This window comes from Geotrypetes seraphini, chromosome 9 (assembly GCF_902459505.1).
Source record: "Geotrypetes seraphini chromosome 9, aGeoSer1.1, whole genome shotgun sequence".
NCBI classification, from domain to species: Eukaryota; Metazoa; Chordata; class Amphibia; order Gymnophiona; family Dermophiidae; genus Geotrypetes; species Geotrypetes seraphini.
The window spans coordinates 185,132,398-185,146,758 of NC_047092.1; the positions used below are offsets into that span (position 1 = coordinate 185,132,398).

Consider the following 14,361-nt stretch of genomic DNA (forward strand, 5'->3'; position numbering starts at 1 on the left):
GAAGGGTAATCTGCATGGAACTGCTGTGCTGGGTTTTCTCTGCCATGATTTATTATGTTAGAGAATGGTTCTCAACCTAGTCCTTGGAGCACCTCTAGCTCATCGTGTTTTGGGGATATTCGTGATGAATATGCATTAGAGAGATTTATATGTTTTTCCTCCTTGGTATCACATGCATTTATGCATTGAGGATATCCTGAAAACCCAAGAGGACTGAGTTGAGAAGCACTGTGCTAGAACAGACATTCTCAAGTATATGGTACACGTGCCCCAAGAAATATACAAGAACCCTGCAGAGAGGGTAGAGGATCTTCCTTACATCCCTCCCGCTGTCAATCCAGTCGCTGTTGCTGCCTCTCCAGACCAGTGGTGGCAAAACAACTTACAGTAGTCCCCTGGACCACAAGCTTCATACTTGCAGTGTCTCCTCTGACGTCACTTTCCTGTTCTAGTTTGGTGACTGGCAGAGCTGACATGGTGTGTATGAAGACTATGGCCCTAAAACTACTGTAAGTTGTTTTGCCACTGCTGCTGGTCTGGAGAAGTAACAGCAGTGGTTTTTTTTTTTTGGGGGGGAGCAAAGATGTGAAGGTAGACCTGGGATGGGAAAGAGGGGAGGAGAAGTCAGATGAAAGCATGGGGAAAGAAAAACAGTAGGAAATGAGATGTAATGATAAGGAGATGATAGTGAAAGGAAGGGGAATAGGAGGACCAAGATGAGGGAATGAGCTTGAAGCTTTAGGTTGATGCAGTAAAGAGTGAAATTGAATTCAATCTGGATAGAGAGGAAGAAAAAGAAGAGGAGAAAGGCTGGAGGAAAGCAGAATCCAGAGCTCAGACCAACATAATTAGAAAAATAACCAGATAATAAAGGTAGCAAAATTAAATTGAGCTTTTATTTCATGATTAGAATATGTACCCTCAACTTAAAGGGCACATGACTTGAAGTGGAGAAACACTCTGTTAGAAACCTGAAAGATTCAACACTAGTCACCTTCTCTGTTGCTCTCTTTCCTTTATCAAATGCAATGGTCAAGGCCATTTTATTAAGCTCAAGCAGCTAAAGTGTGTTGTTGCCGCCTGTGAGTTCCTGTCTTGCTTTAAAAGGAGAAAGACCAGCTTTAAATTACATTTCGGCACTTGACTTCTGCCCTGTTGGACGAGTGTTTCTTATTGGTGTTTTCCCTCCGTCAGTAGAGGTCTCTCTCTGATGAACTTTTCCATTCTTCCTGTTTCAGATAGATTTTGTGGCTCACGATGACATACCATATTCCTCTGCAGGAAGTGATGATGTTTACAAGCACATAAAGGAAGCAGGTAAGTGGCAAAGATGGATTTAAGCAAAACCGCTTATCTTCTCAGTCACTAAAAGGATTTTTTTTTTTTCTGATATTTGTATGCTAGATTGCAATATACAATTAAATCACTCTCTACTGCCAAAATGGCTCGGTGGGCTTCTGCTGAACTCAGTTTTATAATATGTGCTAGCAGTGGTTGTATTTTGTGATATATGCTATAAGTATAGTTTGGATTTAGCATTGTGGGAAAAAAAGAAAGCTCTGTAGGTTCTTACTCATTGGAAACAAATCTGTTGTTCACCCTCTCCAAGGTAGGGAGAGTGAGAGAGCACTCTCTAAAGTTAAAAGGGGATAAATTCTGTACAAACGTAAGGAAGTTCTTTTTTACCCAGAGAGTGGTAGAAAACTGGAACACTCTTCCGGAGGCTGTTATTAGGGAAAACACCCTCCAGGGATTGAAGACAAAGTTAGACAAGTTCCTGCTGAACCAGAACGTATGCAGGTAAAGCTAGACTCAGAGCACTAGTCTTTGACCTTAAGGCCGCCACATGAGCGGACTGCTGGGCACGATGGACCACTGGTCTGACCCAGCAGCGGTAATTCTTATGTTCTTATGAAGTACACCAAAATGCTGGGCTTGAATTCTGTAATGGGATCCGAGTGTCCAGATTCTACTAGTGTAAGCTGGCATTCCTTTAATGTTACAGCTACAGTATTCTGGACAGAGGGATTCGTGTTCCCTTTCCTACTAACAGAAAGAAGTAGAGCGCAGAAACTTCAGTGACATTGCCAGGTTATAGACCAGTGCTCTGCCGGAACTTCAAGTATTTCTCTACCTCTGGCAGATGGTGAAGGGTGTTCAGGCTAGCTCCCCAGCATGCACTTCCTTTGGCCTAGCACCATGGTTGAGCCTAATGACCTTGCTCCTGCCCCTGGGCCCTGTTTGATTGGCTGGGGGGGGGGGCACTTGAGCATGGAACTTGAGATCCGCAGCCCAGAGTGAGCCCTTGTGTGCCTGTTGAGTATAGAAGTCAGACTTAAACTGCATGGAGTCCTCATCTCCCTCTCCTTCCTTCCTCTCCCCAGGAGCACCCTGCAGCTCTGGGTAGACTCGGTTCTCCAACAAAAAAAAAGCAGGAGGATCTGACCATCCTAGATAGTTTTTCCCTGAACAGTGGGGGCTGTCTGACAGGTGTAAATGTGCATGCCTAAATGCTACACTGTGGCGTATAAATGACTATTCTATGACATGCGCGTAATTATGGGAGGTTCCTATGACCCACCTACATGAAGCCTCCTTGCAATTGCATGCTATACACATTGTGCACTAATAGACCCATAGCTTCAACTCCCAACTAAACAATTACGTACGAGTTCCCATGATCTGAGCATACAAATGGTACATACACAATGAACACTTGAATGTATTGCCGCTGTTCATCGTGAAAACGGTTCTTTCCATTGTAGTCCAGCATGAAATGTGAAGCTGGGAAAAAATTGCTAATTTGAATAAACTTAGACAAGGATTGGGTACTGTGGCGGTAGTTTTTGGAGAGTTGTGCTGGTGTTGATTTAGTTCATGAAAGCAGGTTCTGCATGTTATGAATATAACGCTCGGTGAGTGGCGGTTTGTCTCAGAAAAGAGCATATAGTCTTTACATTGCAGTAACTGATGTTACCTTACTAGCCAGTATATGCAAACTGAAAGATGGAATAGTTGCAGGCAATCAAAAGGTCACGCTTCCACCTAGCATTTGTTTATATATTGCTGAGACACTGAGATTCATGATTTTCTGTCCAGTGGCGTAGAGAGGGTGAGAGGCGCCCGGGGCGGTGGCGCTTGTTCCCCACTGCGCACATGCGTAACTTTTTAACTTCTCCAAAGTGAGCAGCATGCTTGCATTGGTGTCTGCTCGCCCTTTGACCTTACTTCCTAGGTGCAGTACCCAGAAGTGGCGTCAGAGAGAGCGCTGATGCCGACGCAGACAGCAATGTTGCTCGCAATGGAGAAGTAAAAAAGGTACTGGGGGAGGAGGGACACCGGCGCTTAGGGCAGACACATCCCTCCCTCCCTTACTTTGCCACTGCTTCTGTCCCTTGCATAGTTCTGGTGCAGATTCCAAAAGATCTTCATTTCAGTAGAATAGGATCTGAAGTGCACCAGCCATCTGAAGAAAGGAAGGACCTGCACGGTCTTGATCACCCATGAACATCCTCATCTCTGGATAATTATGACCTCAGTCTAATAAAAGATATCAGAGCCTGCAAAGAATCTGAGTTCTCGCGCTCTCTCCTGGATTTCTAGGCATGTTTGCGCCCACCCAGAGAACAGAAGGGATCTCGACCTCGGATATTATCACAAGGATTGTGCGGGATTATGATGTATATGCCAGAAGAAACCTGCAGAGGGGTTACACAGCCAAAGAGTTGAATGTCAGCTTTATAAATGTGAGTCTCTGTGGTTAAATGTACAAGACGGTTCACCGTTTTTGTGCAGGGGATGATATGTTTAGCATTTTTGCTGTGATCCTGTTTCAGGAGAAGAAATATAATCTGCAGGAACGTGTGGACAAGGTGAAGAGAAAAGTGAAGGATGTGGAGGAGAAATCCAAGGAGTTTGTCCAGAAGGTGGAGGAGAAAAGCATTGACCTCATCCAGAAATGGGAGGAGAAGTCCCGGGAGTTCATCGGCAACTTCCTGGAGATGTTTGGGCCTGAAGGAGCTCTGGTAGGTCCAAATTATGAGGCTGCAGCAGCTAATGTATAGATGTATTTCACTGGTAGTGGCTTATCTTGGTTTTGGCTATTAATGTACTAATGAAAGGCAGTAGCTTATTGGTGACCTTGGGCAGATCCACTGATTTCACTACTGATGTTGGCCTGTGCCCTCTAGGTAAACAGTGATACTATAGACAGGCACAGCCTGCAAAAACACATGGAAATGGTTGTTTTTCCAAAATGATTGTTGTTGTATTACATGAAGCCTAACATGCAGGAGAGTTTGTAGATAATGGTGTCCTAATGTAGGAAGGAAGGATGGCACGTGGGAGATGGCATGTCTGGACTAGAGAATGACACGGGGGAAAAATCTGTCCCCTTCACCGCCCCATTCCGGTAGCATCCATCCTTCCCTCCGGCCACCTCACTGCCACTATGGCCCGTGCATCTCCCTCCCTCCCCCTTACCTTCGCGGTGCATTTTAAGGTTTGAGTAGCTTGTTGAAAGCCGCCGGAGTGTTTGTGCAGTCACGTGCGTGTGTGGGCGGAAGCTTCTCCTCTGACGCAACCAGAAGTTGCGTCGGAGGAAAAGCTTCTGCCCACACACGCATGCGACTGCACGTACGCTCTGGTGGCTTTCAACAAGTCTCAAACCTTAAAACATGCCGTGAAGGTAAGGGGGAGGGTGGGGGATAGATAGATTTGGGTAGGTAGGAAGGAGGGAGGAGGCCGCGCGCAATTGGTGACCGCGCGCGTTTCCTCCCTTAACTGCGGGATCAAGGTCATTCACCACTCCACGGGGCGGTGGATGGCCTTGTCCCTGTACCTGCGGTGAGCACCTTTTCCCCCCTCCACTATTTTGGTGGGTTACTCGCAGCTAGCCACGGGTAACATCCACCGTGTCATTCTCTAGTCTGGACGCTTTACCAGATTTCTGAGGGCATCAGCTTGTTTATCATAGCCAGTTTTAAAATATCACTGCCATAGTGTCCATGAGCAACTCTTTGCCACAAGAGGAAAACCACAGATGAGTGGGAGGAGCTCCACTTATTTTTCCCTTAATCTGACCTGCAGTACACACAGCTAAAGCATATCTAGACTGAGAGCCTTTAAATCTTCCAATAGCTACTCTATGTGTAGAAACTGGCTCTCCTTGTGGCTGTTCACACAGGTTTTGTTGCATGGGCAAGGTGAGGAAAGAGACCGACTCTACCATCAGGGGAGGAAGTAAAAGGGAGTTCAGTGCAGGGCTGAACCAAAGTTCTCCACAAGTTCTGGGGCAGGTAAGCCTGATGCGGGAAGTGTAGCTGGCAGCTCCTTCCAGCAGTCAAGAATTAAATCTCATTCCTGGATCAAACTGAGGCATGTGTAGCTTTGAAATGAAGCCTAGAGTGCTAGAAATGGTGGCATCTTTGACTGTCCGTATATGAGGGTGGTAGGGAACAAAATATGTAAGATTTTGTTTCGGGGCTCCTCGATAAGTGTATTAAGTAAGATGGAGGACAGGAAAGAAGGGTAGTATCGACATGACCTTGAAACAAATTCTGAAACTCAAGACTTTTTTTCTGTGACACTATATTCAGCACTTGAACCTACAAAACAATTTTGCTCTACTATGCACACTGTCATCTACACCAGCGGTTCCAACCCTATCCTGGAGGACCTCCAGCCAGTTGGATTTTTGAGATAACCCTAATGAATATGCATGAGAGAGATTTGCATAAAATGAAGGCGACAGGCATGCAAATCTGCCCCGTGCATATTCATTAGGGCTATTCTGAGAACCTGACTCCAGGAAAGGGTTGGGAACCACTGATCTACTCGACCTTGACCTCTCAGCACCACTCCTTCAACAATTCTACTTCATCTCTCGATCTGTTTTGTAATATATCTCCTGTGGCATCTTAAATCGTATCTCCTTAAATTGTACTGTAAGTCGCCTTGAACCTATTTAGGCATAGTGCAACTCATAAATTCCAGATTAGATTTAATATTTAACTTTCTTTTCTCTCTCTTGTGCAGAAACACATGCTGAAGGAAGGCAAAGGCCGAATGCTCCAAGCCATTAGTCCAAAGCAGAGTCCAAGCAGTAGCCCCGCCCATGAACGTTCCCCCTCCCCCACGTCGTTTCTCTGGCCCTTTTCTGGCAAGGGCTCCCCTTCTACGTCTCCGGCCCACCATTCAAGGTCTGATAGAGGGGCATATGACATCAGCGAAGATGAAGAGGATTAACACAATCGTGTTACAGGTCTGCGGCTTTTCCTTAATTAACTCCCGAGACGAAATGCGGGTGGAGTGGCAGGTGGAAACCGACACTAACCGAAGCAAGTCCTTGGAGAAAGAAGATTTGGAACCGAAAGAGAGCTGCTGGCAGAGCCACCTGTTTTCCCTGCCAAAGAACTTTTCTTTTACTGTTTACATTCAGGTGATTACCTTTATGTCCTTTGGAGAAATCTGCATTTTTATTTTAAATGAAAAATATGTGAGGAAAAAGGTCACGGATGCCTCGTAATGAAGCAGCATTCAAGAATGGGGGGTTTTAAGCTGGCAAAACTTTAAGACAAACTTCCTGACTTCTGAATAATTTTATTGAACGAATGCAGAAATACCCAGATTGTGTTTCCTTTACATCTCCACATCCTTCAGCACTTCTACTGTGCAACAGGGTTCTCCCTCTATGTGGGGGTTAGATCCAGGGCAGGCATGAGCAGTATGCAGAAAAAATAACAGAAAGAAATTAACGCACGATGAATCGACTACTGGATTATGAGTTTCATCCTCAAGTTAGGCACCATCCAGCTCAGAGACCACTAAATCCTACTTTACCTCTGAAGCTCATGGACCAGCCTAAAGGACAGGGTAGTCCTACTGCCGCCACAGGACTTGCAAGCTGTTTCCTGGCCATACACTGGAACTGCACTTCTCTTCCTCTTCACTGCTATCATCTTTCTGTATTCTCTTTATTTGTCTGGTCATGTACTCTATGGGCAAATGCATTTCTTTAATGTTCAGGCTCTGATGTATCCATGCTGTGCATCCCTGCTCTGAACACTTTTCAGCTGCGTTTTGCTTAGCAGTATTCAATGATTTCTCCTTAGCACCAGTTTAACAAGAAGTGAGCTTTTATTTTTATGTGCCTTAATAGCAAAAGTTGTTTACACAATTTACTGCTCGATCGCAACCTCACTCATAGATTTCTGTGCTCCGCTCACTGAAGTAACTAATACACTATATTAATGTAGGTGTTTATTGTCTGAACACAATATGTTCTCTGTATATGGAATGTGGGAAATGAGCCCGTTCTTCTGTTTTCCAGAGGAAAAGCTCATCAGTTGTCATCAGTAGGTCTTTCCACAAATTAAAGAATTTGTGCAGCTACTTCGTTGCGTTCACATGTTGTAATATGACGACAGATGGCTGATTCACTAAGGAATGCAGTGTGGAACACTGTGACCTGCTACCACGTAAGAGATCCGAGTGTGCCTGGGTGTAGCATTGATACAGGCGTGCCTCGGTTGGTAAGGTGTTACCTAAGCACAGCGTACAGTTGGTGCTGACTAGTGGCGGACAGCAGAGCTTCCAAGAAGGAAATTTTAGGCCGGATTGTCACAATCCTGTGCGATATATTTTGGAATCTAGAGAACTGATTTAACTGGGTAGAAGCGGGGACTGTAGTTATGTTAGAAGGTAAGTTCCAGTGTATGAGTGGCCAAAAGGTCTCGCCCCTGGAAATGGGCAGCTTGGCAGCTCCATTTCCTTACCTCAGCACCTGCGATACCTGATTTCAGCAGTTCCTTGTGGAACTCTGGTATGAGTTTGTTAGTAGGGGAGGGCTACATGAGATTCGGTAAGGTAAGGATTTAAGTGGGTCACAAAACATTGATATGTTTTATTGGAATGTAAAATGTTTTTTTACAGTCCTCAAATTAAACCACTAAAGATTTCCATAACTTTTATATTTGGTGCAATATTCTGGTGCACAAGTTTACTGTAGTAATATTTGTTTTCAATTTTGTTAGTTTTTTTAAATACTATTTTAAAGAAAATTGCTGATTACTCTGGAAGTATGAGTGTGTAGAACATGGTTGCAAATGAGCTCTTGCCCATTGGTAATGGATTGATTCATCATAGTGGATCAGATGCCAGCATGTGTGGTGCAGTTTGTGACATTGAGAGAGGGCAATTACTGGGTAGATTCTTAGATTTCAGAAATAAAATAAAACTTAAGTTGACATGGGACTGGGTATTCAGGGTGTGAATTTGGTGCTGCTCGTCTTGAAAGCTTGACCCTACTGTGTGCCAATCTGGGAGAGAAGAAAGCACTGAGGTTTGAAAGCTATTGAAAGACTTATTTTTCTTCTATGCTAGTTTTCACATAGACAGCTTAACTCCTCCACAACTTCAGAGTCCTTTGATCCTGGCATGGAGACATGGGGAGGGACATAGCGAGGGTAGGAGGCACCCCCTTGCACCTGCATGAGCCTCTTCTCTGGCCTGCTGCTGGCACTGGCATTCCCTCTGATGTCACTTCTGGCTCCACGAACCAGAAGTAATTTCAGAGGGAACAGCAGGCTAGAATAGGTGCTTGGGCTGGCGATGATTTTTAAAGAAATACAGGGAGTGGGGAAGGGAGAGTGTGGTATGGGGGGTAGGAGAGAGTTCAAGATGATGCCTGCAGTCCACCCCCCTCCCCTTACTTTGTCACTGTGTAGACCCCTTCAGTTAGAGCAGTGGTTCTCAACCCTGTCCTGGGGACCCCCCCAGGCAGTCGGGTTTTCAAGATATCTCTAATGAATATGCATGAGGGAGATTTGCATATAATGGAAGTGCATATTTATTAGGATATCTTGAAAACCCGACTGGCTGGGGGGGTCCCCAGGACAGGGTTGAGAACTCTGAGGTAAGTGGTTGTGTGGAAGTTGTGGTTTTTCCAAGTGGGAGTGTTGGCTAGTGTTTGTCCTGTGAAGGGACGGTTCTCGGTTACCTTGTATGTGTGTGTCTGTTTTCTCAATAATAAGTAGCTTGTTCTGTGTTTTGCACCTTTTTCTGTCTGTCTGAAAAGCCATAACACAAATTTCCAAGCAATATAGATCACATGTAGCCTATTTAAAAAAAATGTGCAAAATCAAGTAAGCCCAAAACCAGCCCTTACTGATTATTTCAGTGTATCTTTCCTTCTTACCGATTGCATTATTTTAAGATTGAAATACGGCTCTGAATAAATGTTAAGCCGCATGGATTGACTTCCTCACATGCTTTTATTTAGATGCCATCACGGTTTGCTATTTTTAATCAAGAACTGATATCTGACTTGAATAAATGATATCCTATTACTGGCTCCTGAGTCTCCATGTATATTCACAAGGGTTGTAGGCTTCAGTTAAAGGAACTTGTAATGATGCCTTTTTTATAATCATTCATGTAATGAAGATTGTCTCCTTACCTACTCTGCTCAGATTTCTGCTTTCTAGTGCAGTGTGTCTAGAAGTCGTGAATGCTAGGGTTATCCATCTGAACCTGTAAGTTGCTTGCAGAAAGATATCACTCATCTTTCAACTCCACCTCCTGCCTTTCCTCCCCCTCCCCCCAATTTTTCTTCTGCAAGCCAGTTGCTCAGATGTGTTTTCTTATTTTCAGGTTTTTTCCTTTTATTTTAAGTTGGAGTTCGTGCCTAGAGGTTTCCTCTTGTTAGAACCTCTGCCTGGGAGAAGACGCAGACTAGTGCAGCAGAAGTCTGCTGCTAGCAAGATCAGCCCTCGAGGACATGTGCCTAACCAGCCTGCTGTAATAATTTTGGATCTCAAGAGCCATCCTCTGAGTAGTTGCTCACATTTCTGATTTATCAGGAGCTTGCGCACAGGCTATTGGCTCCTTCCCAGCTTGTGTGGTCCTCCCTCCTTCGCGGTGAGAGAGTTCCCAGGGGTTGAGATTCAATCAGTCCAACTAGCAGCCCTAAGACCAAGTTCATAGTGTGAGCTTGAGACAGAGTTCTCCATTTGTTCTAGCTGCACTTCTGAGTTGAGGCAGGCAGGCACCACATTGCACAGTGAGTAAGGCTATTATAGATCAAGTTCAATTTATTTTATATACTGCATATATAAAACCAAAGTTAAAATCTAAACAAATGGGGGGGAGAGAGTCTGCAAAAGTGAGATTTTAGGGTTTCTATGGCCAGAGCTAGGGTCCCCCACCTCCAAAACCCCTTTCCCTGTAGTTTTTGAACTTCAGGGGAGCCCTTCCCCGGGCTGTTTGTGGCACAAATTTGCTGGTGACAGCCATCTTGGATTTTAAATTATCTTTTTTTCCTAAAGCCTCCATTTGCCTCAAAACCCCTCAACTTTTGCTTAAAATTGATAGGGATGGACCCGTCGGGCCTTTCTACCCCTGTATCATGCTAAGCTTGTGCTGGATGGTTGCTAGGAACTGTCCGTTTGCCACGGGTGGGAGACTGGGGCTTAGCCTCCTCTTGAGTCCTCCAGGGCTGGGGATCTGCAGGATGCTCGATTCCAGGGAAAGATGCCCTTTTCAGAGCCTTCCAAAGGAGATTTGGTTAAGCACAAATGCGTGAACACCACGGAATCCAGGAGGGGGTCTAGGATGCTTCATAACAGTCTTTCATCATGGCCTGTTCAGCATGTCCATTTCAGTGTTGAATTATCCCATGAAACGTCCCGCGATGAACCACAGCAATACCACAGCTTTGGAATGGGAAGATTCAATGTTTGGGTGGATGATGCCCCTCACCCCCCTCTCCTCCCTGTCTGTGATTTGGCATCTTTCTCTCATGTACTACCTTCCCCCCAAAAAAAAAATCAAACTCGTACCTTTCCTTCTCCAGTGCCTCTCCAGTGACTGTAATATTTTCTAATTAAAAAAAGAAACGCTTATGAAATAAAAACACAGCGGGCTCAAATAAAGTAAAGAAAGATTCCTTCTCTGACAGGGTAATTGATTTTTCACCTAGGCTGTCAGTAGTGGAAGCAGTGTGAATATTAGAGTATATAAGAATAGCCTTACTGGGTCAGACAAATGGTCTATTTAGCCCAGTATCCCATCTTCACGGTGGCTAGTCCAGGTCACAAGTACTTCATAAAAACCCAAATAGTATTAACATTCCATGCTACCAATCCAGGGCAGGCAGTGGCTTCCCCCATGTCTGTCTCAATAGCAGAGTATGGACTTTTAAACCAGCTATGCTAGCTGCTCTTACCATATCCTCTGGCAATGCATTCCAGAGTGAAAAAGATATTCCCTAATATTAGTTTTTAAAGTATTTCCCTGTAATTTTTGTGTCCCCTAGTCTTTGTAATTTTTGATGGAGTAAAAAAATCAATCCACTTGTACTAGTTCTACATCACTTAGGATTTTGTAGACTTCAATCATGTCTCCCCTCAGCCATCTCTTTTCCAGGCTGAAGAGCCCTAACCTCTTTAGTCTTTCCCCATATGAGAGGAGTTCCATCCCCTTTATCATCTTGGTTGCTCTTTGAACCTTTTCTAGTTCTGCTATATCTTTCGTGAAATAAGGTGACCAGAATTGAATGCAATACTCAAGATGAAGTCGCACCATGGAGCGATACAGGGGCATTATAACATTCTTAGTCTTGTTAACCATCCCTTTTCTAATAATTCCTAGCATCTTGTTTGCTTTTTTGGCCACTTCCACACATTGGGTGAAAGGTTTCAGCATATTGTCTACAATGACACCCAGATCTTTTTCTTGGGTGCTAACCTCCAAGGTGGACCCTAGCATCTGATAATTACGACTTGGGTTGTTTTTCTCAATACCCATCACTTTGCATTTGTTCACATTAAATTTTATCTGCCGTTTGGACATCGTCTTCCAATTTCCTAAGGTCCTCCTGCAATTTTTCACAATCTGCATGTGTTTTAACAACTTTGAACAGTTTAGTGTAATCTCTAAATTTAATCACCTAGCTAGTCATTGCAATTTCCAGATCATTTATAAATAAGTTAAATAGCAGCAATCCCAAAACAGATCCCTGTGGGTCTCCACTATTTACCCTCCTCCATTGAGAAAAATTGTCCGATAACCAATTCCTAATCTACAACTGAACATTGCCTCCTATCCCAAGACTGTTTGATTTTCTCAGGAGCGTCTTATGAGAAACTTTGTCAAAAGCTTTCTGAAAATCTAGATACACTACATCAACTGGCTCATCTTTATTTGCATGTGGTCTCGTGAAGTAATAAGGAGAAGGAAACGTTTCCTTGGATAAAGAGGTTTCTTTAGCAGTGACTGCTTGGTTAATGGAGCTGTCCACCAAGATCAGTTTTAAGGTAGAATCTGTGAAATGAAGAGGTATATGCTGAAAAATGGACAGTAACAGTAGTACTGGGAGACTGGGCATCAAAATGGCAAGTGCAAAGTGATGCATGGTGGGAACCTGAACGATAGCTACGTGATGCAGGGTTCCACGTTAGGAGTCGCTGCCCAGGAAAAGGTTCTAGGTGTCATTGAGGATATGTTGAAACACTCAGCTCAATGTGCGGCGGCTAAGAAAGCAAATAGAATGTTAGGAATTATCAGGAAAGGAATGGAAAACAAAGATGAAAATATTATAATGCCCTTGTATCGCTCTTTGGTAGAGAATGACATGGGGACAAATTTTTCCCCGTCCCCGCGAGTTCTGACTGTCATTGCCCCATTCCTGCAAGCTCTATCTTAACCATATAAACCTTGAACATTTAAGCCTCAAACACTTTAAAATCATGTGTAGATGATACAGAGCTTGCAGGACTGGGCAGGGGCAAGTATAGAACTCGCGGGGACAGGATGGGAAATTGAGTTCCCGCGGGGACGGGGAAAAATTTGTCGTTTTGTCATTCTCTACTCTATGGTATGGCTACACCTTGAATATTGTGTGCAATTCTGGTCACTGTATCTCAAAAAATATACAGTGGAATTAGGTACTGAGAAGGGTCATAAAAATGATAAAGGGATAGGATGGCTTCCCTATGAGGAAAGGCTAAAGTGGCTAGGGTTCTTCAGCTTAGAGAGGAGTCTGCTCAGGGAGTATTTGATAGACGTCTATAAAATAATACGTGGAGTGGAAAGGGTAGATGTGAATCGCTTGTTTACTCTTTCCAAAAATACTAGGACTAAGGCATGCGATGAAGCTACTAAGTAGCAGATTTAAAACAAACTGAAGAAAATTCTTCTTCCCACAACATGTAATTAAATTGTGGAATTTGTTGCTGGAAAATGTGAAATCAGCTTAGTGGGGTTTAAGAAAGGTTTGTAGAATTTCCTTAAAGAGAAGTCCATAGGCCATTATTGAGATGGCTTGGGGAAATCCACTGCTTATTCCTAGGATAGATAAGCAGCATAAAATCTGTTTTACTCCTTGGGATCTAACTAGGCATTTTGGACCTGGGTAGGCCAGAGGAGGGAGATAGAATTAAGAACTGAGGGGCATGTAAGTAGTCTGTCCACATAGGTATTTAGACCAAACAGTTACAGGATACTGGGCTTAATAGACTTTCGGTCTGTCCTAGTACGGCAACTTTTGTGAGCCAAGTATAAAACAATGAAGCCATTGTGACATCACTGATGAGTTTGGCTCTTAGGAATTAGTGGAATGAGGCATTATGACATCATAATCTCAGCTCTGGAATGTTGCTACTCTTTGGGCTTCTGCCAGGTACTTGGGGCCTGGGTTGGCCATTGTTGGAAATAGGATATTGGGCTTGATGGACCTTCGGTCTGTTCTTCTGCTCTTATGTTAACAGCAGCAAAACCCAAACCTTGCATACCTTTTGGTTTGTAATGGAGTCTAATGGAACTATCAAAGTGTACATAGAGGGTGGAGGGATTGTGTTTGGCGTCTTTTCAAACAGATGCTTGAAGTTAACAACGGATATGAGCTCCAGCTACCTAAGCAGGGTGGAGAAACTGTTTCGCCCTGCTGTGGGCTGTACACATAAAAAGGCAGTTGTTGCTCTGGGTTTGTATTTCTACAACCTTTACATCCAGCTAGCTTAACCCACAAAGCTGAAACCATATTTATCAGATCTCTGGCTGCAGCCAGTCCCAGAAATGTTGCTCAAAACACTTCAGTTGGCCTCTTGCCTCTGTGCTTTCTCTTAGCTTCAGAACAGATGTACAGGCTTGGAAGGTCTTTGGATGCTCAGATTTCAATAATGCTTTTCTTGATTTAAATAAAGGTTACAGTGTCAGTTGCATAGAAAGAGGGCTATTTGTGTTTGAGAAGAGACCTACGTAGAAAGTGTAAAGACGCGATGTGCCAAACAGCTGAGAAAATAGTGCACAGAAATAATCAGAAGAAAATAGTCTTTTTTTTTTTGAGTTCAATATTTTTATTGT

The 14,361-nt window shown here is 43.8% G+C and overlaps 1 protein-coding gene across 3 annotated transcripts in view; it reads left to right on the forward strand.

Annotated features, from left to right (window-relative positions):
- The window catches only part of PCYT1A (phosphate cytidylyltransferase 1, choline, alpha), a 32,834-nt gene extending 24,099 nt beyond the window's left edge, over window positions 1-8,735 (forward strand). For 2 of the 3 annotated variants that reach the window (XM_033959211.1, XM_033959210.1), the window contains exons 6-9: window positions 1,239-1,317; window positions 3,604-3,746; window positions 3,837-4,025; window positions 6,037-8,735. In XM_033959211.1, the coding sequence (XP_033815102.1) occupies window positions 1,239-1,317; window positions 3,604-3,746; window positions 3,837-4,025; window positions 6,037-6,246 (621 nt within the window). In that variant the 3' untranslated portion in view covers window positions 6,247-8,735. Of the gene's footprint in view, window positions 1-1,238; window positions 1,318-3,603; window positions 3,747-3,836; window positions 4,026-5,185; window positions 5,298-6,036 lie in introns of those variants that run through there. The other variant, XM_033959212.1, reaches the window with a different exon arrangement.
- Window positions 8,736-14,361: the final 5,626 nt, after the last annotated feature.